General features: G+C 26.7%; 3 protein-coding genes across 8 annotated transcripts; 1 reads left to right on the top strand and 2 right to left on the bottom strand.

Annotated features, from left to right (window-relative positions):
* Positions 1 to 145: 145 nt before the first annotated feature.
* Positions 146 to 7,235, bottom strand: LOC132919713 (uncharacterized). 4 transcript variants are annotated; one of them, XM_060981506.1, is made up of 23 exons: positions 6,964 to 7,235; positions 6,430 to 6,596; positions 6,287 to 6,364; positions 6,108 to 6,216; positions 5,877 to 6,045; positions 5,732 to 5,803; positions 5,365 to 5,588; positions 5,207 to 5,304; positions 5,001 to 5,141; positions 4,775 to 4,942; positions 4,571 to 4,710; positions 4,383 to 4,509; positions 4,195 to 4,314; positions 3,535 to 3,726; positions 3,351 to 3,473; positions 2,793 to 2,997; positions 2,281 to 2,437; positions 2,018 to 2,220; positions 1,484 to 1,941; positions 1,210 to 1,419; positions 942 to 1,141; positions 616 to 879; positions 146 to 554 (listed from the first exon to the last, which is right to left on the bottom strand). In XM_060981506.1, exons 2-23 carry the CDS (start codon positions 6,445 to 6,447, stop codon positions 284 to 286), a joined length of 3,747 nt encoding a protein of 1,248 aa, XP_060837489.1. In that variant the 5' UTR covers positions 6,448 to 6,596; positions 6,964 to 7,235; the 3' UTR covers positions 146 to 283. The 4 variants fall into 4 exon arrangements, with proteins under 4 accessions (XP_060837489.1, XP_060837488.1, XP_060837487.1 ...); XM_060981505.1 differs by having other exon boundaries at positions 5,877 to 6,051; positions 6,904 to 7,234; XM_060981504.1 differs by having other exon boundaries at positions 5,877 to 6,051; positions 6,964 to 7,234.
* A 1,069-nt stretch (positions 7,236 to 8,304) lies between these two features.
* Positions 8,305 to 11,474, bottom strand: LOC132920168 (uncharacterized). The gene is made up of 6 exons (XM_060982338.1): positions 11,026 to 11,474; positions 10,819 to 10,964; positions 10,416 to 10,731; positions 10,217 to 10,362; positions 9,697 to 9,852; positions 8,305 to 8,451 (listed from the first exon to the last, which is right to left on the bottom strand). The coding sequence occupies exons 1-5, from the start codon at positions 11,199 to 11,201 to the stop codon at positions 9,701 to 9,703; spliced, it is 936 nt and encodes a 311-aa protein (XP_060838321.1). The 5' UTR covers positions 11,202 to 11,474; the 3' UTR covers positions 8,305 to 8,451; positions 9,697 to 9,700.
* Positions 11,475 to 11,672: 198 nt separating this feature from the next.
* LOC132920167 (epsin-2) lies at positions 11,673 to 20,177 on the top strand. Of its 3 annotated transcripts, none has more exons than XM_060982334.1 (12): positions 11,673 to 12,232; positions 15,303 to 15,389; positions 15,677 to 15,886; positions 15,943 to 16,164; positions 16,263 to 16,292; positions 16,793 to 16,838; positions 17,560 to 17,722; positions 17,807 to 17,963; positions 18,215 to 18,344; positions 18,408 to 18,557; positions 18,625 to 18,810; positions 19,146 to 20,177. In XM_060982334.1, exons 2-12 carry the CDS (start codon positions 15,303 to 15,305, stop codon positions 19,280 to 19,282), a joined length of 1,518 nt encoding a protein of 505 aa, XP_060838317.1. In that variant the 5' UTR covers positions 11,673 to 12,232; the 3' UTR covers positions 19,283 to 20,177. The 3 variants fall into 3 exon arrangements, with proteins under 3 accessions (XP_060838317.1, XP_060838319.1, XP_060838320.1); XM_060982336.1 differs by having other exon boundaries at positions 11,675 to 12,232; positions 17,810 to 17,963; XM_060982337.1 differs by lacking the exon at positions 16,263 to 16,292 and having other exon boundaries at positions 11,675 to 12,232.
* Positions 20,178 to 27,903: the final 7,726 nt, after the last annotated feature.

The following is a 27,903-nucleotide window of genomic DNA, read 5'->3' as shown; positions in this document are numbered from 1 at the left end:
TAAAAAAATGCGAGGAGATTTATAATATATAAGATAAATTATTTGTTGATTATACATCTATGTACATATTATTTGTTAAATTATTTGATTATTGTGATTTTTCTCTTATAATCCAATATAAAAGTAAATAAGGTAAATAAGTAGATAATACTAAGAATATACTGTAATTTTTGTTTCATTGATAAAATTAACTATTTGGTGTTTATTTTAAATTAATACAAGTACTTATTTTTATTGCATTATTTGTCATGGATATAATTTACTAGTGTATAAACTAACTCAGTCATACAGTTGTCCCTAATGTACCAAACACAACTCTCGTAGACTCGGAATCAAGACTTATGTCTTCAGGTGATGCTAATTCTACCCGTACAGCTCCAGTCTGTCTTGTTCGCAACATCCAATCATCACGTTGCCAGTTATATACATTAACATTCTGCTCTTCTGGTTCTACGCTTTCTGATGTTAGTGAACTATGAGAATCTGCACTATCAAAACTACTAGCCGGAATATAATCAGTTGAAGTAGGATCAGATGTTCGATCTTCTAAGGCTCTAAAAATGTTAAACAAAATGAATATGATTGTCAATTTTTAATATTATTAGTAGTATAGACCTCAAAATTCCAATGCAATTTTCAGATTCTAAAGGAATGGGAGATTCAGAATCCCGGTTGTGTATTATTAATGCTATATGGGCTGGATGAGGAACAGGTAATGGTATGCACATTTTATCTGCCATATATGACTGTTGTATTCGTTTCCATGGACGAGATTTGTTACGTTGAGATGGCATAGAATTTGTTCTCAAATATGCTTTGTGTTTGCGAGTACCAGTTTTAAAACGACCTCCTAATAACATTGTGTACGTAATGCTATTGCTAAAACAAAATATAAATTAATTTGATTAAAAAAGTTGTAAATATATATATATAATACATACCAGGCACTATCTAATTTTTTGAATTTGCAATGTAATAATTTTGATCGAGGATTAAAAGCTGAAATTTCTAAATATGGTGATTGAATTTGAATGTTTCCACGTGACGAATATAACGGGCCCAACATTTCTGAGCATTGACCATCAATATTAATACTTTGAACAGCATTATAAAAACGTGATAAATCTACACTTTGTTCAGTCTAAGGAGAAAATACCATTAAGATTTACCATTAAGAATTTGAATATATTTAGGTTTAATATTTATTACTTCTAATTTAAATTTAGTATCTGCATCATCCAACGGTGTAAGAAAATCTAAACTAAATATATCTGTAAGAAATACAACAGCAAGAGCAGACCAATCATTTACTGAAAGTCCTTTAGATTCCCAAAATTCTTCTTCGCTAATAGATAACTTTTGCATTACATGTTGAGGGTACCAATATTCTAACATTTTTGATGCTAAAGCAACTGTAATCTAAATATAATATAAAAATGATCATAAAAATATTCATATAATTAAATTATAATATAAATTTTACCTTAAGATCCTTAGAAGTTAATCTAATTTTTGATTTTAGGGTTGTTGACAAACCAGATTGAAGTTCTCGTAATCTTCTTTCCAATTTATCTTGAAGTGCTGTCATCAAATCCTGTGCTTCTTTTTCCAGAATTCGGTAAGCTCCATTTTTGGCTAAATGTGCACTAAATGGTCCAAAACATACATCAACAAAACGAGCAAAATCTTTTTGTGGTTGTTGAATTTTTTGCTCCATAAGATTTTGATAAGCGTTAAGTTCATCTAACTCCATTTTAGCCTCAAATGCAGCCAAAGCTTGCTCAGGACGAATTTGAAAGTAATAATCTGACGCCATACCTGGACCAGCAACACGTTTGACAATGAAACTATCACATGCTGGTATTCGTCCACGTTTTTTAATCACCAAATGGTATATAATACTATCCCATGCTAACCGAAACCAATACCTCAATAGAGCAACTATAAAAATAGAAATAAATGAAAAACATTTATAACAAATCAATGTAAACAATATAATATTAGTTAATAAAATTACCGATAAATAAAATTACTGTAATTATTGGACAAAATATAAAAGCAATTAAACAAGCTATCAATGGCTGTAAAATGCCCTGAAAAAACATATTCCATACTACTGCTTCAATCACAACAAAATATCTGTTTTTCCATTCAGCCGGAGAGTCCAAATCATAAATGAACCCATTGAACACATGTAATAATAATGTTACCAAAGGCATCCTGCAAATATGTTTTATTTTATAATTTTTAATATTTTGAAAATAATTATAAGATAATCACCATAATGGACCAGTTAATGCCACCATAAGACTTCCAAAACTTGCAGAGAGACATATAATTGGAAATATAATTAACATAGCTAAAGTTCCCAATATACCTTTAATTACATAGTTCCAAACTCGATTTAAGTGTCTTGTCATTCCTTTACCAATAAACCCTAAAATTAAAAATAAATATTATTGATGATTTCAGTATTATTTTATTATAATTTTATGTACATTTTTTGAGAATTATAAAAAATTAAAACAATCTAAACAAAATGCAAGAATCGTATAAAAATGTTTATTGTAGATAAACAAGGAAAAAGTTGAATAACTAGAAAGAAATTTAAATTAATACAAAAAGAAAAGGCATAGAAAAGAAAGTAAAGTAATTACATTTAAGAAGCAAATTGTGACAATTTACAAATACAATAGGGAGAAATGATTGAGGAATGAATAAAATGTGAGAAATTGTTTTACAATTGTATCCGGTGAGCTAAATATTATTGTTGAATATTTATTTAAATTTACCTGTATCGGGTTTTGTTTCAAAATGAGTTCGACTCTTTGATATGTGCCGCCAAAGTAAATTTAATCTAGATAAGAGTGTTGAAGTAAGTGATGATTTTCTAGGAAATAATGTACCATTCACTTGAGATAATTCTAAATCTGGATAAAAAGATTCAGAATAAAACAAAGAACGTACACTTACAGGACTACACCATGGTATAACCACCTGTTTATAAAATAAAAATTAACAAAATAAGAATGAATTATAGATGAAAAATATTAAGAGAACGCCATACCCGGATGTGTTGTCTCTGTCTTACTAACGTACATCATAACAAATGTTTGTTCAGCAGAATACATTTTATGATATTAGTTTTAATATTAGAGTAAATTTACCTATTATCAAATTTAAAGGCAAGAATATTATCTAGATTCTAGACTCTAGATATTAAAGCTAACGTCACAAAATGTATTCTGCTGAACAAAAAGTTGTTAAGATGTACGTTAGTAAGACAGAGACAACACATGCGGGTATGGCATCCTCTTAAGAACAAAACATTAAGTTTTTAAATTACTAACACCAAAGAAAAACATAGCATTCCATGTCCATGTCCAAGTGCGATATAGAAAGTTAATAACTCTCCAAAATGGCCATCTTGTTGTGGTTGTGTGGGTTATTTCTTTTTCCACTAAAAACACAGCCTAAACATTTCATAAATTATAATACAAATTATATAATCAATATAATGTTTGTAATCCATACTTGACTTGGATTAGACCTAGGTGTTGTTATGGCTGTTGCTGTTGAACTCAATACAGTTGGTATTGTTTCTGATTGACCTTGGAAAGATCTTCGTACGATCCAATTTTTTGGAAGCCAAATTTGTGTTAACCAATGAAAAGTTCTAGTTGGAATTTTAACAGCTTTAAGCTCTTTTGACAAGACCGGTTCCCTCTAAATAAATAATTTATTATTATTTAATATTAATTGATAACTACTAACTAGTAATAGTTTGTATACAAAAAAAATAATAATAGTGCTACATCTAATTTCCTTTAAACTACTTATTTTATATTTATTTACTATGGTATACTAATTTTATTGCATGATATAGAAAAAAAATGTATCATGCAGTAATCAACTTAAATTTAAGCAACCACTTAATTAATAACTATACCTATAATTAGTATCTATTCTGCATTTCTATAAAAAAATAAGGCTATAAATCAAGGACTATTCAATATAACTGATTTATTTTTTAAAGTTTTTAGTTATGAGCTATGATACATCACCACATTATGAATAATTCCAGAGAAGCAAAAAATTAACAGAAATTAAGCATGCTGTGCAGTATAAAACCTATTCTATAAATATATGGAATACTAAGGTAATAATATATAAGATTATTAAAATTGTGTTTACTTCTCTCATAAAAGCCAAATCCCTTTGTAAAAAATAGACAGCTTGATGTAATTTATATTCTTTACAAAGAGTTAATGCTTCTTCATGAGCACTCCATTGACATTCTTGGATAAATTTTTCCTAAAATAACATATAAATATACATATAAAGTTACAATAAATAAATACATTGAGTAATGATTTTACAACCTCAGCAATGGTTTGTTTATCTCTCATCCAAGGGCCAATACGTGATAATACAGGATAAGTGTATTGCATTCTTTGAGATACTGTGTTTTTTTGTTTAATTATTTTCCTTTGTACATTTTCAACAGCTCTATTAAAATATTTTGAATTAATATTCATGAATGTAAGTCTTACGTTTAAAAAGATTTTACCGGTGCATAAGAACAATGCATTGTGCTTGGTTGATCAAAAGATTAGGAATTCCATCACCTAACATCTGCAGTTCTACATTATTAACTATACTTTTATATACACGTTGTAAATATTCTTTCATTACAGCTTCATTAACAGACTAAAATAAAATAAAATAAAATAAATTAATACAATCCTAATAAGATTTTTTATCAATGTATTACTTTTTCAATCTCTTCATCTGATAACTTTTGTGTTTTTAATTCATAAATCAGTTTTTCTCTAAAATGTAAAAACCAACCTCGTGTCTCACGTTCCAACAACCCCATTATCACAGGTAATGCTTTTTTCATTATATCTCTATCAAAAAGCCTCAAATCAATTTCTTCACGCTGTAATATTAATGTTTTATTTTAAATTTGAAAAAAGAAAATGAATATTACACCATACTTTTGGAGTCAAAAACTGATAAGGAATAGGAATTTGGGGACACATTGCTTCTTTGGATGGTTCAAATTTTTCTGTAGCAGCTCTTCGCAACTGTTTTCGGACAAAACTTATTAAATGTTCCAAAGCATGCTCTAATTCAGGCTGTAATATTTAAAATTAGAAGAGTATTTATTATTAATTTTATCGTTCCATATGGATTAACATACTCGACAAATTAATTCAGCAACCAAATAACGACATCGTTCTTCTCTTATTTTTTCTGGTAAATTATGTGCTTGTAAAGAAGGTACTCCAAATATTATATCTGTGGACATAAAATTGGTATTTAAAAAAAATCAAACATATAATGTCAATTTATTCTTACCAATTAATTTGATCACACCAATTAATATAGCTTTTATAGATTCTGCAATACTAAAAAAATGTGAAAACAGCCTAGCTCTTGCAGTTACTAATATAAATTGTAAAGCAAATGCTAAATCATCTAAGAGTGTTTCCCGATTTCTTTCAGTTCCTTTTTGTAACCATTCTGTTAATCTCCATTTATGTGTTTGACCAACAAAATTAATACTAGCCACTTCAAATTCTCTTTAAAAACAAAAGAATGATAGTCAGTTTATGAAATTTAAATAAATAAATATAAAAAATAAATTGCAGAACTAAAATGAATGCACAAGCCAAAAACCAAACAATAACCAACAACCTAAAGTTTTGTCAAAACCTTGACATACCCTAGTTTACGTATAGTATCCAATTGTTTTGAATTCAATTTCTTTGGTTTTCCATGTATATCCTTGTCCAGACTTAATAATAACATAATTTGAAGATCCATATAAAAACTGTTTAAGATACATAATATATTTTATCTGAACTTACCCGCGTTCACGTAAAGATTCTAGTTGTTTGGTATTTAGATGTCTAGGTTCACCTTTGGTATTTACAGCCACTGCATCCAATTCGTCAAAGGATGGTGGAACAAATAAATCTCGACAATTGATAGAACGAATAGATGTTATGGTTCTCCTGGCCAAGGTACAATTTGAATCTACACCTAAAATTAAATAAATATTAACCATTTATATAGTAAGTAATAATAGTAGTCTTCACCTAGTCCATATGCTGAATCGTTTCCATTTATTTGACATTTTGTTGCAATAGCAGTAGGTGGTAAAATTATTGGAAATGTTTTCCAATGATACAAAAATTGTTCTCCTACCTAAAAATTTTCTTTACTATAAATGCGATTTAAATTGAAATATTTCTATTTCTTTAGAATTCAACTGTACTTTTTTAATATTATCCACTAAGTGAACTATCTCCTCAGGAGCTCCGCAAAGATTTACATCAAACTTCAATGGCTCTTTCTAAAAAATTAAAAATATACAGTTATTATTACTAATTAATAAATAAGCATCACAATTTAAGTTACCTCTGGCAAAAAAGACATCTCAATTAGTTGACAGTTAACGGTCAAATTATACTGATAATCTTTTAAACTTCATTTATTAAGCCAAATACTGTAGATTAGATTCAAAATTAGAATCTACAGTATTTGATCAAGCTTATCATCCCGATGTTGTGCACTTATATGTGTACCTTAAAAAACAATGATTCTTTTTAATTTTACTATTTGCATGATACAATTACACAAGATGATGTAGCATGAGTATCTTATTACGCAGATCATTACACCTCATTTATGACCAGAGGAAGATGTTTGGAAATGGATTGATTTCACAGAAATATACTGTAGATGGTAATTGCATTTCCAGACGTGAAATAGGGTGGGAATGTGGGATAAAAATGTGACGGTTAATACCAAAATTTAAACTAGTAATATATATCTTAGTCAGAAGTTAATGAAGTTATTATATAGTATGGATTATAAACATTAAGAACTTACCAAGCAGAAAGCACAATATTTTTAAATTAAATTCAAAAACTATTGAACATGATAACATACCCAATGATTGCTACATAGGTTTCTGTATAAAACAGAAATCATCATATTCTTTACTGTGTCATAAATCGTAATAATTATGTCATATGACTACATGAATGATCATTGTCAAAGTTTACTGTTTAGGTATTGAAAGTTTGTAGTGTTTGTACTTTGTTCCCTGTTTGTTGTCTTAACTGATAACTGTATTGATGTATATATATATATAAAAAAGAAAAACAACAACTAAACATTGATATATTTTATATTGATATCCGGTGGTTGCTTTTTTTTTTTTTTATAACAATTGTCCGAAAAAATGTGTTGATTATGATAGCAAGATTTAAGATAGTAATGATAGTATCATAGATAATATATCTGAAGATAATACATAGAGTAATTACTCTATGAGATAATACTACAGTATAAGTCGAAATTGTAACAAATATTTTTTTCTAAGTGGCACTACTACGCTTCCGTACCAGCTATCCTGCATAGAGCATAGAATAATAATTATGATTATGGTTCAACAATAGTATCTATAAAAAAATAATATCTTTATTCTTTATCTTAATTTAAATTTTAAATCACAAAAGATTAATGACACAAATTAATATATTTTGTAAAGTATAAAACTGTTTAGACTTTTAATTTTAGAGTTGCACAACTTAAGAGACATAAACACATATACATATTGGTCTGTATAAAACTCACCCTTAAATAGGTAATAATTAGTTATTTGCTATGTAAAATTATGTAAAATATATATAATTCTTAGCTTAGGTTGACACCAACTGACAGTTTTTTCTTTATAATACTTTTTTTTTATTTTCTAATTTTGTGCTAATGTAAATTGTTTTATTCTCAATGTTATATAATATCAAAATATTGATGTCATTATTTTTTGTGTATATATTTCAAGGAAATATGAGTATAATCAATAGTTTTATAGCAAACTTCAGAATCTTGAGCAAATTATATAAATCCTTTTTCATTTGCTGTAATTAGTTTAATAAATGAAATGCTTATTAGGATATAGAAAATAACCTAATTTTTCAATTAAATTTTAAATTGGAGAATGCTACTTCAGAATTCAGATTGTTAAGCATCTCATTCAGTACTTAGATATTGATAGGTTGTAAATACCCCAGTAAATACAATAGTGCATTATAAAATAATATATATTCATATATTCAGGGACACTGCTGAGACAATTCAAATAGTGCAAAAGATACATTAAATATGTATCTTGGTATATTCAAATTACTACAAATTTTACTTTCTAGAAACAACTCCAGTATCGACTATGACAAAAAGAACACTCTCAAAACTGAAATTTATAAAAACAAACTTATGTAATACTACTGATTTCTGAAGTAAAATATTTATTTATTTCATGTAAAATGTACAATTTTTTTCCTTTTATAGTTTTATTAGAATAGATTTAAAGTATTCGAAATGTTGTCCATTTACAGTTAAAATTCTATCTCACTTCATGAAATTTTGAATGAACTGAAATAAAAAAAGATGATTAGATTTTGTACTTTAAAATTGTAAAAATTATTTTAAAACCATATAAACTATATCTATGATACCTTATTAGTTATTATTATTATTATTTATTAACCTAGCGTGGATATAGAGATTTAAATGATTCAGATCTAATGTGCTAAGACATTCTAGGATATTTATTTGGGGCAGTTTCTTAATTTTTTTTTATCTGTGGAACCATTTTTGATGACCACTTTTATCTTTTAATTTTAGCTTTTTTTAGGATTATTTGCAATAAAAATTATAATTATTTCAAAAATAATAATGTGTTGAAGGTATTTAATTTAAAAAATATGTTAAAATAAAAATAAAAAAAAATAATAATACTTAAATTACTTTGATTAGACTAGATTTAAATTTTAATGAAATAAGTGAAATTGCTTTTTATTATTACAAATATTCTTATTATTGGAATTTATTGATGAAAGTTGTATTATAATATCAGGTTTGGCATCGAGTCTGTTGCGATATTTTGTTTTTGTTGATACATAGGAGAACCCTATTTTACACATAAGTGGTTGCAAATTGTAAAAGTGTCAACTCGGCCTTTTATGAGAATTAAGAATATTCATTTTTTGAACTGCATCAAAATTCTACCAATGGCATTCCATAACAGGTTATAGAAGTATAGACTATACCATATACATTATTAATTAATATACAACATTTTTTCCCCCGCCTGCCACTAATAATCTTAAGTTAGATAATTTAAAGTAATTTTCTTGAAAATTGTGAAAAAAATTAACAGTTTAAGAAACGCCGTTTGGGGGGGGGGGGGTAACTATAACATAATAGGACTATTTGTTGCATATTTATTTATATTGAAAATAAATAAAGTTTCAACTAACAGTATAAAAAGAATAAGATACATTAGTTTACTAAAAAATTACTTAATTTAAAATATTATAAATAACTAAAAAAATTTAAAATATATAAGTAATTTAATATACAAATCCAAAATTATAAGGCAAAATCTACTTTTCATTTGGTTATTTTTGAAAATATATCAATAACTTTAGTGACATAAGCATTAATATTACTAAAACGGTTAAACCAATCTGTGTTAATGATGGGTTTCAAGTCATCAAGATTCAAATATGTTGAGTATTTATTGTAGGATAAAACCTCTGCCATAAAATATTTCCTTTATTTCAAGGGTTTAGTTTAAACTGAAATTCACACCCACTTAATAAATAAAAAATTTACTTTATTAATTGTCGTTATATTTGCTGCATAATACATTATCATTGTCAATTAGAAAATATGCATTAAATGGTTTCATCATAAATAAGGTTGACAAAAACTTATCATCTGGCCATAATTTCTGAGCTTGTATGTTTTTTATATCAAACCATTGATAATCTAAACAAAACATAAATATTTTATTATTTCATAAAGCAAAAACTTTAACAATAAAAAGTGGATAATCTAAAAATAGATATAACAAACAAACAAATTTTCAATATTGGAACAAAATTTGAAATGCTCTGATATATTTAATATTTATTAATAATTACACATACATGAATCATCTGAAATTGTTGTTGATTTTCTACAGCCCCCTCAAATAATAATAACAAAATGTATTCATACATAACCACAACAGCTAAAAATGAATCAAATATTATAATAAATAACATCTAACCTACCATAACTTCACTCACATAACCCTCTATATACTACCACTAACTATTAAACTACCTAATTAATTAATTAAAAAAATTACTATTAGTTAATGTAGCATTTGTTGATTCAACATCTAAAACAAAAAAATGAATTTCTTGAATATATGGCTTATCAAGAAGTTCAATATTAACAACAGCTATTTTTTGTACTTCCTCTGTAGTTATTTCATACTGACTTTTTAAATATCTAAAACAATAAAAACTTAGTTTCATCAATAATTATTTATTATTTAAGTTAACCTTAAAGCTGCATTTTCAATAGACTCTTCTGTCATAACTCTTTTATGCTTATTTATGTATTCTGATTCATCAACATGTTTACAAACAAGTATTTGGTTATATTTTTTAACAACAACATTAACCCAAGTTTCTTTGGTCTTATTGACAGTATTTTGTAATATAATGGTACTATCTAACATTGTATCATCATTTAAATACTTGAAATGTGCTTTAAATGGAATTTGTTTCAATATCATAGGAAACCAAAATTTATGATCAATCCACATGGTATCACATGGAGAGTCTTTAATTTTGAACCATTTTATTGGCGCCATTTCTAAAATAAAATAATTCAATTGTTAATCTGTTTAATAATAGATATTTACACAAATAATATTTTTAATTAATATGATTTTATTTTTACCATCAGATTCAATTATGTCACCTTCAAATAGATTACAAAAATATATATGCCCTTCCAATATTTCTTTTGATCCAACATATTCAAAATCTATAATACCAATTTTTTCCATAGATATGACATCCAATCCACATTCTTCTTTTACTTCACTAAAAATAAATATTATTGCTGTTATGGTTAAATAACTGTATTACTTAAAAATTTTTTTACCGTTTAGCAGCATCATCAATTGTTTCATTGGGTTCTACTTTGCCACCAAAACCATTCCATTTACCTTTTCCCATGCCACGATTTTTCATACCCAATAAGATCTCATCATTTTTAAATATTAATGTTAATGTCATCAATTTACGAGAATAATTTTTAAATGTAGGATATTCTAACATATTTTATTTTTCAAATGTTAATTGTCTAGACAAAACAAATTATGTAATAATAAACAGTCAATAAATATAAATATAGTTCCTCAAAATAATTATTGGCATAATTTAACTAAGTTTAGATTTAGTAGTTGGAAGTTGGAAAGTTAAAAAAATTAAAAAAAAGCCGCGAGTACCGTACTACGGTGAACAACAGGTCAAACACCGGCCCATGTAGTGCCTACTAAAGTAGCTGATAACGCGAAATCATGGAGTGATAAGTGATAAGAATTCGCTTTCGGCATGAATATTGGCCGGCGGAGAGTGGGGCACGGTAATTTTGCGTTGCTACAACGAGTCAAACTGCCGCGGAACGGATTGAAATGATTGAACATTCACCCGCCTCCGCCGCCGTACTACAAACAGTACATACTCTTGGTGGGCAAGACGTGTTCCGAGCGGTGTCGTATACCGTTGTAGTAGTAATAGTAGTAGTAGTAAATAGTAACCAGTGTTAGTGGTCGGTGGCTCACTACACGCTAAGTGGCAACTCGGCGATTCCTCTCTGTGGCGCACTCTCTTCCCGCCGCCTTTCATTCATAATAATAACAAAATATCGCACACTGAAAAAGAGGAGGACGACGTCCGCGGACCGTGCGAAGAGGTGTGTTGTGTAGCAGTAGACGGTGATCGCGCAAAACGCTCACACACATACACACACAATTACACGATTTATATATGTATATATATTAGCCATACTTACGACACAATAATAATTCTATAATAGACTCTGCGTACACAATACACGATTTTCTGAGCGGCGAACGTCGATCCGTATTATTCGCTTTTGTGCATCGACGCATCGTACGCGGTTCGCGCTACAATCGCAGTTTTCAGTGCGTTTTTTAGTGATTTTTTTTTTGTTTTCGAGACGTTCTCTTGTAACTACACGCACAGCTGCGGGCGTGCATACCATAATATTATTATTATTATGCCCGTCGTCGTCTGACCGGAAAACACTATTCAATCTCGAAAACGTATCAACAATTGTCATCGAGGTGAGTAACTGGCAGTGATTTATGTGTCATCCTCCTACTCAGAAATTTAATATCAAAGTTCACCTAGGATTTACCGACTGAAGTCTTATCCAGTTCTTTTGTGTTGATGTTGACAAACGCGACTAATCAGACTATACCTATTTTACATTATTGTCTATATAAGTACTAATAGTCTTATCGTTTGGACCAGATTTGAAGCTCTATCCTTTACTGTCAAAAATAATTATAAAAATCTGCGATTTGCACACAGCCAGCAAAATACCTAGCTACAAGACGTCTTATGTTATCACATCAACCCAGTTTTAATTAATCTGTATAGTGTGTGTGTAACTGAGACAGAGGTATAAAAAATAAGATTTTTAAGTCACAATTTATAAAAATTGAAGTGCTTGTATAGTATGTTAGTTCCTCAAATAATAAAAATGTTGATTACCTTCAGAATTCAAATTAAACTACTTGTTTTTTATATAATATTTTTTTATTCAGTTGTATTCATAATATTCTCTAGCTGTAGAGTTGATTTTAACCTAATCAGCATTCATTCTAATTGTTACTTATCTAATATAATGCTTTCAATAAACAATTTTTCTTTAACCTCATATTGTACCTACTTGTAATCAAAACAAATACGGTTTTTGATAAATTATACTAATACTTGTTAATCTAATCCTATTTAATCTGAAACGACTAATGCATTACATTGACATATTAAAAATTGTTATAATAGTTTACCTGATATATTAATCATTGTTGATAATTCTCTGTACAATTATATTTGTCAATAATAATGAGCAAAGCATAAGTGTTAGTAGTTAATTACTGGTTGCTTATATATTTTAATAACCATACTTTATTGTTCATAAGTAGGCACTTTAAAGATAAACTTGTATTTTCAGTAAAAAATTCTTTTAAGAATTAATGCGTCCTTGACAAATTTTGTATTCTGTTTGCTTATCTTGTATATTACAATAATGTATTCAGTACAATAGTATTTGTCTACATGTTTAATATATATTCTTGATGTGATGATAAATTGAAAGAACTAAGTCATATAAATACCTTTAATTTTAAGACTAATGTTTAAAGTTTTAAAAGCTATTTTCCATTTCAATATTATACATCCCAATCATAGTTGATGTTAGATATTTTGTAATTGTTGTTTATTTGTTCTTTAGTATAACATGCTTATTGTAAACAAAATTACTACCTACCTAGATAGGTATTACCATCAATTATCGATGCTGTAATTTAAAGAACTAGAGATTTTAAACTAATAAAAATAGTTTTCAATTTGTTTAATTATAATAACCTTTTTTAATGTTTTGTATTTAGCTTGCTACTTTAGTTATAATAATAAAAAACTATTTCAGTGGGGGTTAATTACTGAATCCTCCCTTGATAATGGCCTTGAAAGTGATCACCATTTAACTATAAAAAATAATTATGTATAAATTATATCCTTGTAGATATTGCATTATATTTAGATTAAAATATATCGTATTATTCTTATTAATATTAAATAGTTTAAATCACTTTAGTATTTAAGTTTTTTATTAAAGTTAAAATTGTGTATTATTTTAAAGAATACTATTATTCAGGGGCGGGTTTTATCACTCACCAAAGGGGGGGGGGGGTCAAGGATATACTTAGCTATACGCGGATCGAGGCAGGCAGTTATATTTTACAGAGACCGCGCTGTGTGTCAGAGCATTCATTAATAACCATATTATTCTTCTATGACAATATTTTATAATAATTATTGATAAATCATAATACTCGCCTTAGAAAAAAGAAAGCTTAGTCCCATGGGGAGGGGGGGGGCTAATGCCACCATAGCCACCCTCTTAAACCCGCCACTGCTGTTATTACTTTCACTTGTAAAATAAGTGATTGTGTCAAATACATTATTTTAAGGATGCGCTTGAATTAAAAATTCTGATTTTTTATTAATAGCACATACAAATTTCTCTATAAATCAATAATAGTAATTTGAAAAAAATAACATTTTTAAAAATTATATAAGTATAAGCATATAATAATAATTTTTTTATAGTATAATTTAGCTATTCAGTATTACAAATTGAAAGAAAATAACTTAATTTTTTGACATCTACTATTTCTAATAAGTATTAATTCAATTAAAATATGTAAATTTAGATAATATATTAGAAAAATCATAAAAATACATTTATCAATTTTATTCACTTGAGTAAATAAAATGTTATATCTAAGTATGTGTTATAAGGTTAATTAATGTTCTAATATTCTAAGTTGAGTATATTAAACCATTGTATTTTAAGAACAAAATATAAAAAACAAAATTAATTTTTAGTTGATCTAAATATATAAATAGTAAATACATTATATTATAGGTATATGCTATTAAGTATTAATTATCTTAACTCCAAAATAATGAACATTTTAAGTACTGAATTAGTTATAATACTAACAGTGTACTTACATATAAATTTACATTTCTTTAAGTATTTTAAGGTTTCAATAATCAATAAATTTTTACATTGCGGGTTAGGTTACAATTGTATTTGATTATAAAATGAAAAGTTCTATTACAAAAATAAATACTAACCATAGATATTTGACATATAAAATAATTAATTGTATATTTGAATGATAATTGATAACATTTAAGTAAGATCAATAACGACAATTACTAATATAAGTATATTAAATATCTCAATATTTGTATATTATTAATAATTGGTAAAAATTTCAAAGAAGTCAGTGAATAAAAACATTGTTAGCATACTACAATTAATTAGGTATGATTAACTGAGTTTAACACCATTTCGAATTAACATGATCATGTATAATTGGCATGCACCTATCTAAATTATTTGATATTTACTGTTATAAGCCGGATTAATAATTTATAATAATGTTGCTCGAAATCCTTTTAATTGTTTTTTTTTTTTTTTTAATATATAATTGAAGTGTATAATTTATATAAACATTTAATATACTTTTTTAAATTACAATTAATTTTAAATTAAATTGTATATAATATATTCTACATTCCTGTTATATACCTAATTTATATTTTGAATTTTAGATGAAGAAGCGAGAAGAAATGCAAGTTAATGTTGCTGGGCTAAGAAGAAATATTAAAAACATAGCACATAATTATTCTGATGCTCAGGTTAGTATATTTTTTTTAATTTTTTTATTTTTTTTTTGATAAATTTGTATTCTTATTGTTAAATTATTTTAATATATTTATATATATATATATATATATCTAACATACTTTATTTAGTAATAAATTATCATTAATATTTTGACCTAGATTATTATATGTTAAATCTTATTAGTCACGCTTCAAAAATAATTACTAAAATAATTGTATTATATTTAACAAGAAAATAAATTGTGTTGATTACAAGCTTATAAACAATTATATTGCATATAACACATATTGCATTTTAGGTAAAAGTGCGCGAGGCAACCAGCAATGATCAGTGGGGTCCAAGCAGTACACTAATGGCTGAAATTGCCGACTTAACTTATAATGTAGTTGCCTTTTCTGAAATTATGGCAATTCTTTGGAAGCGACTTAATGATCATGGACGAAACTGGCGACATGTTCATAAAGCACTTATTCTTCTAGAATATTTAATTAAGACTGGCAGTGAAAAAGTATAAATAATCCATATTTTTAGTATGATCTTATTGATGATTTTTATTGTTCTAAGGTTGCCCAACAATGCAAGGAAAATCGTTTTGCCATTAAAACATTAGAAACATTTCAACATATAGAAGATAATAAAGATAAAGGACAAAGAGTTAGAGATACAGCTACACAACTAGTAGCTTTATTAGATGATGATGAACGATTAAAGACCGAACGTGCACGTGCAATTAAAGCAAAAGAACGATCTGCACAAAAAATTTCTAGTTTTGGCAGTGATGGAAATGTAAAGATTTTTTATTTGTATTATATTTTAGTAATTTAATGATGGTGGTGGTTATTATGTATTTTCTTTATTTTTGTTTACGCTATACACTTGGTTAGACAACTCCACAAAGTCCCAAGTATCCATTGGTAAGTTTATTATGTAAGATTTTATGGTTTACAACAAAAATGCATGTACTATCTACTAATGTCTAATTGTGTTATAATAGTAATAATAGTTTAATCTTTTAATGATACTTCTGAGACTAGTAATTAAAATATTAACAACTTAGCGATTGTATTTGTGTATAACATTAAATTATTTTTAAATCATAGTATAGTATAGTAATATTATGATTATTAAAATTATACATTTTAAAATGGATCAATTACTTTACTTGAAAAAGTAGATATCTACTTACAAGTATTTTTATTTTTTAGAATCTACTTTACCCTGACTTTTCCTCTTCACTCTAAATTATTAAATATAAATTGAAAAACATATTCTAAATATAAAATTATTCAATTGTTATAAAAAAAAAAATGTATATATTTAAATCATTGTACTATTTCATATTTAAAATAAGTTCTATAAGTATAAATGCATAATTTTGTAAATCATAAAATAATAGTTTATTTATTTTTTGTAGTTCCGAGATTCCTATGGTTTATATGATACACGACCTCCTGTAAAAGGTTTGTTGATTGTTATTGTATTTTATAAAAGGTTAAAATGGTAGAATTTCTTGTTTCTATTTTTAACTTAGTGTAACAACGTTTTATCCCAAGCTTATGAACTTAAAGCTAATATAAGACTAAAAGAAGTTGCTATGAAATGATTTAGAATACTTTTTTTTCACTTTTTTTTCTTTAAATTTTTAACTAGGATGTATTATAACCATAATAAAATGTCTTCAAAATTATTTTTTAGTTAGATTCATAAATTCATCATTTTTAACTGAACTTTACATTGAATCATTTCATTAAATATATTTTGTTTTCATATGTATAATGTTTACAATTTATCTTGACTCAAGGTAAACAAAGCAAGATGAGTGTCCAACATTTATTTACTATTTCCTGTTCAGCTATTTTATCATTTTAATTTGTTTAGTGGTTTTGAACAATATAAAAAATACCACAGTTTTTTTTTCTTTTAATTGTACAATCCTTTTAATTAGTTTATTATTTGTCTCATAATTTTGGGCTGTATAGAAATTTGTTACACTTTGTTTTGGATTGAAAAAATATAATATTCTATTGTTACAATTTATGCTTTTATAATCTTAGTTATGACAATATAAGTATTAAGTATTAATACTTTATTATATCGAGTATTAATATAATTTTATTATTCGTGTAATTTTTTTATTTGTAAAATTATTTAAGCATTTAATATATGTTTTATCTATTTAAGCGGAACTAGAAAGTGCACGTCCACAGACTGTTGGTGAAGAAGAATTACAATTACAACTAGCTTTAGCTATGTCTAGAGAAGAAGCAGAACAAGAAGAACAAAAAAGGCGTAGTGATGATGTGCGATTAAAACTGGCATTGTCTCAAAGTGAAAATGAATTCAAGTAAATTTAAATTAATTATAAGTTATAAAAGTTATAAAAAAAGTAAATATACTTATTTTGGTTAAATAACAAACAATATTTAAGTAGTGGTTCAGAATCTGGAGCCAATAGTAGTAGTGGCAAGAGCAGTAATATGTTAGACCTATTGGGAATTGACCTAGACAATGATGGAGATCAAAATGGTGCAACGGCAGCAGCAACAGCAGATCCATGGGGTATGCCAATAAAAACTCAACCACAGGTAATATAATTTAAATATAAAACTCATTAATAAGAATAATAAAATTAATTTTTAAATTGTTCTTAAGTCTTGATTATTATATAAAACTAATTAAAGCTATTTATATAAAATAAATTAAAAAATAGTTATGTATTTAATATTTATATCTTATTTAAATAATATTAATCATTAAAATTATATATATAGGTAATAAAAAATAATTTTACTGTCTCTTTATTAGTAATGGTCATAAATTAAACGTTTTATTTTAGCCTTTAAATTGGTCTAATGGAGATTTAAATAATGGAACGCCCAGCCGAGCTGTTGACCCTTGGTCACCTGTTACACAAAAACAAAATGCCACTGCTTCAGCTCATGTATTGCCTAATACAATAAACAATGGTAAGTAAAAAATAAACACATTTTGATACATAGAATTATGTAATTCAAAAATTTTATTTTAAGGTGTACATCCTTGGTTATCTCAAAATTCATCTGCTGCAACAATGGCTCCCCCAGATCCTTGGACTCCTGCGACAACTGCTCAACCTTTAAATAAACCAAATCAAGAATTTGATGAATTTGCTCTTTTAGGAAATCGATCATTACAAACAAGTATGTAAAGAATCAGAATTTTTTTATAAATGTTTATATTATTTTAATATTAATGTTATTTATTTAGAACCTACTCCTGATCCATTTGACCTGTCTCATTTAAATAATGAACTACTAGGAACTTCACAAGGTTCTACGTCAGGTAAAAAAACACCACACAGTTTCTTGGGAGAAAATTCTGCTTTAGTAAATTTGGATAACCTAGTAACAGCTCCTATTAATCCAACACCAGTTGCACAAATACGGCCACCTGGTATGTATTTTTCTTTATCAATAATTTAATGGTTATGTTATATTACATCATTACATAATCAGATAATTGTTTATAACTTATTCACCTTCAATTTTGGTCATACGAATTAAGTTATTAACATCTCTTATATTGTAATTAATAATCCAAACATATTTTACTTCAAATTTATTATAATAAATAATGTTTTGTTTAAACAGATTTATATATTTTAAGTTCATAATAACACAATAAATTGAACTATTTATAATTATTTAAATTTAGATATGAAAGAATATATATTTGTAAATGGTTATATCTACTATATTATTCTTAAGTTTTTTTTAAATTTATTTTAGGTATGGCAAATCCATTTGGTTTAACACCACAACCTCCATTTGCCAATCAACCAACGGCTCCAACTGCCTTCAGTGGTCCAACTACTTCGACTTTGCCACCACCACTTGTGCCGTCACCTAATCCATTTCTATCGTAGCAAAATTGAAGGACTCGTCTAATCAATTATCAAATGATTAACAATAACAAAGTTATATTTTTTTACGGTTGTTTCCAATTTCCAGTAATATTATATTCAAGCGTCATATGTTAATTCTTCTTATTTAAAATGTAAATAAATTAAGAAAGAGAGCTTGGAAAAATTAATTTGGGCTTTAACAATAATATATACTTATTAACTACCATTATAAGGTATAATAGTAATAAATTTATTTAATTACAAACACAACAGTGTGTATAGAGATGAGAAAAAAAGTATAAATTTGTCAACAATAATTAAAATATTTTGTATTTTTACAGGCCATTTAAAATACCTTAGTACTTTTGAATTTTTGATAGATAACTAATAACTAATAAGTAGCCACTTCATAATACGTATCATTAGCAATTATTATTATCAATGATTTTCAAAACATAGAATTATTATGTAAGGTTTACTCATTAATTCACAATATTGAGCTCAACGTGTTTAAAAAAAAAAACTATTATTGTTAAACGCACTGAATATAATATACCTTTTTTATACATAAATATATAACTTAGATTTTATTTATAGACGTTCCGATTTTGAAATGCCCACTATTTATTTCATGCATATTTTTCTATGTAAATAAAAATAGTGGGTGTAAAAACGAGTGAGAGATGTATTGTATTTTTTTAAACAATTTTAAATCCGCGTAGTTTTTATTTAATTAATATTGTGGATGACATTGCCTGTGGTAAATTATATTGTAAAACTTAAAGCTGTATTGATAATTGTAATATTATCATCAGTTGGTTTTTATAACAATAATTGTTTTATTATTCAATCATTTATTATTGCCCGGTGTATTTATAATACCAAAATATATATTATTTTATTTTGTTACAGTAAACTTTAATGGTGTTTTTATTTTATTTAGTATAGACGTCAAATAATAGTAACCTATTTTTTTCTCCATTTAAAACAGACAGGTGATAACTTTTAGTCAAAATACTGTCACCCACCCAACCCCCCAACATGAACCTAGGAAACTATTTAGGTGTTTAAAAACTGTTTCATAGTAGCTTGACCTTATTGTCTGAGAAGAAGTCTAGTCCTGCATCTTTAGAGTTTAATTTTAAAGTTCATATAAAATAATAAATAAAAATAAGAATATAAGAATATAAAATATTAAGAACTAAAGACGGCACAACCGAGAATTTTTGAAACAAGTGGGCCAGATAAAAAATTGGTTGTAGAGTAAGTACTGCCTTACTATAAGCAGTTATAAGTTGTCACTGAATGACTTATAAATGTAAATTCATTTCAAGGATAAGTGTGTTGGAAAAATTTTAGTGTCCTATGAACAAAAAATAATTGAGCGGCCAATATTATACTCGTATTATTATGATACGACCCCTCCCCACCACCACCAATACTTTCTTTCGCGTTATTGGTGCTTCCATATGTCTTTATGTGTGTATTAAATGTTTAATGATATGCAAAAACACATTAATTTAAATGGAGATGTTAAAAAACAAAAAAATTATATAAAATAACGAAATTTTATTATATTAGGTATATAATTATAATATACATTGTATATAATGTTGTATTATATAATTAATAAAATAAATAATAAAAATAATAATTACATTTTTTATGTCTTACCTTATTTTATACTTATTGATACAATACAACATTATGTATAAACGAAAAACATTATGAAGTATAAACATAAAATATCAAACTTACACTTGTACAAATATGCTTTATCAATTTAATAACAATTAATAGTTAAGTAGCTAGTAGGTAATGACTAATAATACTTATAAATACAAATAATATAAGTCATTGTGTTCTAGTCCTTGTAACGTCTTTACATGAACCTATTTACCATGGATCTATGTAGAAATAGTAGAATGTATCTTTATTATACAAAGTAAGACATAGGGAATTCCAGACACGTATACAGGGGGGTTGTATACGTGCCTGGAGAATTCACAAATCAGCTTTCCCTAGTTTTTGATTTCGAGTGAAGCAATAAATTTATACGCATGTACCTATTGGTTTTTGTTAGTTTTTTTTTTATTATTATTTTTAAATTTCACGACATCTTTGAGACTTGAGAACCAGAAAAAAATATCAAAATATCTACTAAAATCGTTGGCATAAATGCAGTTTCCTAGGAGTTAGGGATTACTCAACGTGACTGGGCGCATTTTCACCGTAAAGTGGTTTTCGATGGCATGATAATACATTATGAAAAAGTTGGTTACTCATCGAATGTTTCAACAAAGTCATAAAAATCAATTTTAAGTTTCTCAAATATGCAAATGTTTGAAATAATTTTATAAGTCAGTTTTATTTGGTTTATTGACAATAACATAAAAAGTAACTAGTAAGTACGATAGGCAAATTCTGATTCCACCAAAATGTTGAGCATATAAATACAAACATTTCTAAAAAAAAAAATCTAAAAACTTAAATTTTTTGTATTTTAAATTCAAAAACACCATTATTGAAAAAATTGAGTATTTATAAATTTTTTGACCTTAACTTCCAAAATAAGTTCGACCGGCTTTTTTTAAAAGTACCATCAAATTAAGCATGCAAAAACAAATTTTGAAAAAAAAAAATTCCAAAAAATCGCTTGAGAGCTAAACTGCATTCGTTCCAAATCGTTTTACCAAAACAATATTATTATACATATAATTTTATACATAATAAGACAATTCTGATCACGAACCACACAATTATACTCGAAATACGGTGACAGTTTAATAGTCAAGTTGCATAAAAAATTGAATGAACTAACCGCGTCACCACGGGACCAATATTAATTCATTAAATGTTTAGTGATTGTTCATTTTGACTTGAAAACGTAATACAAAAAACATGATGATTACTTCATAGTCCATAAGTCCATAACCACAATATGCAATGTTTAAATGTTTGAATGTAATATCTAAAATCATACCAATTACTTACAAGGACTATAGGTATAGGTAAAGCTAATAAGTTAATAACATATAGTAGTATTATATTAATTACTACCTATAATCAGTGGCGTCATTTGAGGGGGGCAACTTGGGCATTTACCCAAGTCTATCATTTACATCAACCTCTTAAGTCGGCACATTTAAAAATTATAAGAAGTCTTATTTTTAACTTAAGGCCATTATTGTCATAAATCATTATATTGAATATTGATATTTTATAAATAAAGATTTATTGTTAATTTTTGTTGTTGTATTCTTTAAAGAAGTATATTATATTATTAATCAAGATGTTTAGTATTTACATTATGTGACTGTAAATACTCAAGATGTTCCTATGTAGTACCCGGCAATTACTCGATGGCCGAGTACTCCGAGTACTCAATATCATATTTAAAACTCGGCCCTTACCCGGTACCCATCGTAGTACTAAATTTGTATCCGGCATGGCGGCATTTACTCGGTACCCGGCGTAATACCTACATTTTTACCCTGTCCTTGCTCGGTACCGGCGTAATACCTACATTTTTGTCCGGCTCTTATTCGGTAGTCGGTAGACTCGGTATAGGGATTCGCTCACTATTTTTTATTGTATAATAATAATATTAATTACTGACAGGGTACCTAATGTTTAATACCTATTATAATATTATTTGTTTAATTTTTATGTTTTTATTTTAATACTCAATAGTGTTTCTATGTTTGTCTAAGTAATATATTATAATTGCTTAACTAATAATTATTAACTTATAATTAATATTATTTATAATTTTTCAACCAATAATCGTGGACACACATTTTGTATTTACATTTCTACTCGGTACCCGGTTAGTATTGAAATTGTACTCGGCCAGTACTCGGTAGTCGGTACCCAGTTTATAACAAATTATCTCCCCGGACTATCTCTAGTAAATACTGCTAATTACTTGTAAATCAATATTAAAAAGTACCTATTACCTATTTATTATTTATTTACACATCACTCAATTATTCTATTTGACTTTCTAATTCTAATAGATATTTGACAAAATTGTTTATATTTAATACTTCTAAATCCTGTGTGTAACGTTCATATACATGCAAATTTACCCCCCCTCCCACCTATTATGGCACTATCCTATGTGAATTTGCCGTTGAAAAAATGTCATCAAATCAGTGAGTAGTTGCTCTAAACATAAACTGAAATGACGCCACTACCTTAAATTTTGTTTTTGGATAAAATTGATTAAATCAACTGTTTGATACTAATAGAAAAATTAATGACTAATAGTATCTATTATATAAATCTATTATATAAAATAATATATATAATGAAATATTCTTAGAAATAAAAGCTAACTGTCTACTCATACTCAGAATCATTTTTCATAGTGCTTATAAATCTAATGATTTATTATTAAATTCAAATTTAACACATTTATTACCATGGTCCATGAACTATTTATTAAAATATTAATCAAAGACGTCTGATGTGGTATAATAGTATATTATACTCGCAAACATACTTTACAGCAGCGATTTCCTGATAATTATTTTTTTTAATATCAAAGATTAAACTATCAACGATGATTAATAATATAATCGTAAATATATTTAAGAATGAAAATTATTATATACATGCATGATCTTCTCCTCTTAGAATAAATATGTATAAATTATATATGTATATAACATGTAGGTACCGTCGACCGTCGACTACCGTGTATTATTTACTGGGTTACTCCCTGTCTAAAGTAGGAAAATGCAATTTTGTCTAATATAGGCAAAAGCTCGGCTTTTCGTCTAGAAAATAAATTCAAAATTAACAGGCCGTATTAATTTTTAATTGCATATATTTATATTCGTTTTAAGGTCAAATGAAACCCAGATGGTAGAATTTTAATGAATTACGGATAGGTCATAGGTACCCAACTCATAAATAACTTCTTGGATGTTGGGAACCGCAGCGCTATTCCTCCGGATTTTTATCAAAACTCCCAATTTTCAAAAAAAAAAATTAGTAGATAGTGGCGTAATTTGGGTGGTTCAAATTTATATTTTTGCATCACCAGAAAATCCTTACATGTATACTTTTAATTTTAATTTTCAAAAATCAACATTTGTTTATTACTCTAATGGATAATGGTCGATAAAAATCAAATTGGAGTAAGTAATTGGAAATCCTAAATTAAAAAGAAAAAAATGTATTCCTCACAAGCTGTAAGGTGGCGAAGCAAAGCCAAATATTATCCAAGTTAAAGTTAATTACCGTATTACTATCTATTTTAAAATTTTAGATGTCATCATAATACAGGAAATGCGTTGCACCGTAATCGTTTATTCGGGTTTTGGGTCTTAAAAGAAAATATGAGTTATTGAATTTGGGTATTTCAGGTTAATGAACTTTTCTGGTTACGGTTAAATGTAAATTTATTTGGATTAATTACGGTTAATTTGGGTATTAAAAAAACTTATGTTTTATATTAATTAACATTTATTATACGAATTTGATATATTAATTTTTAAAGCAAATATAAAAAAAACATATACATATTTACCATTAATCAGTAATTTTTATACTGATATGCCCTTCATTTTTAATATTTAATAATAATTCAGGTTTCAGGTTAATTTTGGAGTTTATTTTTTCAATTGGGTGTTGTATATTGTATAATACGGGTTTGGGTTTTGTAATTTATTCGGGTTTCGGATTACGTTCGGGTGCAACGTGCACCTCGCTACACATGAATTGCGTCCCGGCCAATGATATTTAACGACTACCTACACGAATATTGCATCATAACATAAAAACATTATTTTTCTTCCACTTTACACAGAGTTAGGACTGTCAATAGCAAATTATAATTGTCGTTGTTATGCAACTATAAGTAGGTAAGTAAAATGACAATGTGTAGGTTTAAATTATAGGAGTGTAATACTGTAATATAATAATTAAAATAAAAAATAATAAAAAAGTTACAAATTTAAAATTAAAAAATTATAAAACTGATAGCAATTTGAATGGAAAACCTAACCTTTTTGTATTCTTTACTCAAACCAACCGTTTAAGTTATCCTCCTACAACTTAAACTTAAATTAAATCTATACATGCTTTCATAAGAACTAATGGCAATACGATTAATAATGATGAGTGAAAAATCGATATTATTTTTTAGAAATCAGAATTAGAGACATGTAAATGCTGTAGTATAAGTTTCTATATTTTTACTAGGAAGTAAAAAAAAATACCAGTGTAGTGGTATATAATTATTATTTATCAAGCCAAGAATTGTAAAAAATTTTGTTAACAATTTTGGGCAACTTTTAAAAGTTTCATCCACAAATATTGAATCAACTTCACTCAAACATTTTAAAGCAGGACAGAATTCGTGTACCCACTACCCACTTATCAAATTTTTTATTTAGAGACTCAATTCACATGTAACCAAAGTCCTCTGTGAAATGGAAAATTGATTTAAAGAAAATCAAATAGATATTATAAATGCATTAAGTGAAATAATAATGTCTGAAGAACCATCTATAGATCTAATACAAATAATTAGTAACATACTAACATGTAAAACTCTAACGTAAATTATTTAACGACAGAGTTAGGAATTTTTAATACAATGTTTAAACAAAAAAAAATTGCAGCAATACTATACAGTATTTTCAAATTCAGTGGCGCAACCAGGGGAGGAGGAGGGTTGTAAACCCTCCCGAAATTTTTCCGAAGCCTATAGTACAAAACCTATGTACTTATCTTATGTATATTTATTATAATAACGTCTAACCTCTCCCGAAATTGTTTTCTAGTTGCGCCACTGTTCAAATTAGAAATAAATATTCAAAAAAGTTTTCTATGAATGATAGAATCATTTCAAATTTCCAACCAGCACAAAAAGTTGTGAACAATTATTTTCCTGTTTAAAGAGATTGAAGACGTACCTACGAACGACAATGGTGCAAGAAGCCAAGAACGGCTAAGTAGCTTAACTATTTTACAACTCCAATATAAATTTTGATCAAGTAATTGATGAATTAAGAGGACGTTATTTTAAAATAGTTCAATAATTATTTATGATTTTTTAAATACAATTTTTGTAGGGGGGAAATTGTTTATAAAGCAGCGATACACAGGAAGTTTGAGTATTTGTGGGTTAAAAATTAAAATATTTTTCTGTACCATCTGAATCTAGGCCAATTTATCTATATATAATATATATATAAATGTAAAAATTGATATCTTTGTCATGTTCTCTAAAATAAAAACAAATATCAATGAAAAAGTTTTGTACTGTTATACTATAGGTACATACTACATACTACATACTATACATGGTAAATCAACTATTCACTAAATAATTTCTAATAATTACCGATAATTGATAAGACAAATGAAAAAAAAATATCTTACTATGTGCGTATATACCAATTATTTAAAAAATTAAATACCCAATTTTTCATTAACTTATAGAATCACAAATAAGCTTAACACCTATTCTTTCATTAAAAAAAAAAAAAAATCACGATAATCAACTAAATAGTTTCAGAGAACATGCTTAAGGGGCCGCTACACCAACATTTGTTTTCTCTGATTATCTCCCACATAATATAGCCATATAGGAACAAAGATACTCCATATTTCCACGATTACGACTCTATGGTTTAGTTTAGACCGTTTAGGGCAAAAGCACGTCATATTATATATTTTATAAAGAAGAGTATTTCCTGTGCAGTGACCGGATAGATTTTTAATATTTACATTTTTTTTTTATAAATATAAGCATGTTTTAATTTAAAATAATTTCAATTATTTTTTACCATTAATAATTTATTCAAAATTGTATATATTAAAAATATATTCAGTCAATGCACAGGAAATACTCTTCTTAATAAAATATATAATAGGTGCTTTTGCCCTAAACTGAACCACAGAGTCATAATCGTGGAAATACGGAGTATCTTTGTTCCTATATATTATATGTGGGAGATTGACAGAGAAAACAAATGCTGATGTAGCGGCCCCTTAACAAAGATTTTATTTTTTAATTTTATATTTAGTATTTACGCATAGATATAAAATTAATTTATAAATATATTATTTTTAAATTTGCATTTATTAACTATTGTACAACTTTAGTAAGTAGGTACCTGCTGATCAAATAACAAATGGTGAATATTTTATTATATTAATATATTATAAACAACTTATATTTTTAATTCTTCTTTAGCGTATATGTGCTTAACTTAAAAAAAATATTACTTAAGTTTTTTGGTTTGACCAAAAATGCTGATATACGAAATTGTACGATTTTGTTTGCAAACAGTACATGCCATTGAATGCGGTAACTGATAAGTATGTAAAAATATCTTTGAAATATCATGCATATACTCGTATTACTCATATTATACATGTTATAAATTATAATCTCAATTTTACAACTTTACAAGTACACGTTGTTTCTTTGTACTTTAGACTATTTTTTTTTATTATTAATAAAAGTATTGATTTGCAGGTGTACCTATGTCATGTGTATTGTACTATTGTGTACTATAGTCTATAATGTATAGTACTATATAACTATATACACTGTAATAGATACTATAAAATTTAATATTTACAAACAATATATTGTATTGTTTATTTACGGTTAAAAA

The sequence above is a fragment of the Rhopalosiphum padi genome, chromosome 2 (assembly GCF_020882245.1).
Source record: "Rhopalosiphum padi isolate XX-2018 chromosome 2, ASM2088224v1, whole genome shotgun sequence".
Lineage (NCBI taxonomy): Eukaryota > Metazoa > Arthropoda > Insecta > Hemiptera > Aphididae > Rhopalosiphum > Rhopalosiphum padi.
The sequence above is the reverse complement of the archived record's forward strand: the minus strand, read 5'-3'. Positions and strand labels throughout refer to the sequence as shown.

Excerpts from the sequence above, each read along its gene's own strand:
- LOC132919713 (XM_060981505.1), bottom strand. Across the intron at positions 5,142-5,206 it reads TTGCTGAATTAATTTGTCGA|CCTGAATTAGAGCATGCTTT; the intron begins GTATGTTAATCC and ends TAAATATTACAG. Across the intron at positions 4,943-5,000 it reads ATCAGTTTTTGACTCCAAAA|CGTGAAGAAATTGATTTGAG; the intron begins GTATGGTGTAAT and ends TTAATATTACAG.
- LOC132920167 (XM_060982334.1), top strand. The coding sequence starts at position 15,303 with ATGAAGAAGCGAGAAGAAATGCAAGTTAATGTTGCTGGGCTAAGAAGA. Across the intron at positions 16,165-16,262 it reads GTTTTGGCAGTGATGGAAAT|ACAACTCCACAAAGTCCCAA; the intron begins GTAAAGATTTTT and ends ACACTTGGTTAG. Across the intron at positions 17,964-18,214 it reads CAATAAAAACTCAACCACAG|CCTTTAAATTGGTCTAATGG; the intron begins GTAATATAATTT and ends GTTTTATTTTAG.
- LOC132920168 (XM_060982338.1), bottom strand. The coding sequence starts at position 11,201 with ATGTTAGAATATCCTACATTTAAAAATTATTCTCGTAAATTGATGACA. Across the intron at positions 10,965-11,025 it reads ATTGATGATGCTGCTAAACG|TGAAGTAAAAGAAGAATGTG; the intron begins GTAAAAAAATTT and ends ATTTATTTTTAG. Across the intron at positions 10,363-10,415 it reads ATTGAAAATGCAGCTTTAAG|ATATTTAAAAAGTCAGTATG; the intron begins GTTAACTTAAAT and ends TTATTGTTTTAG.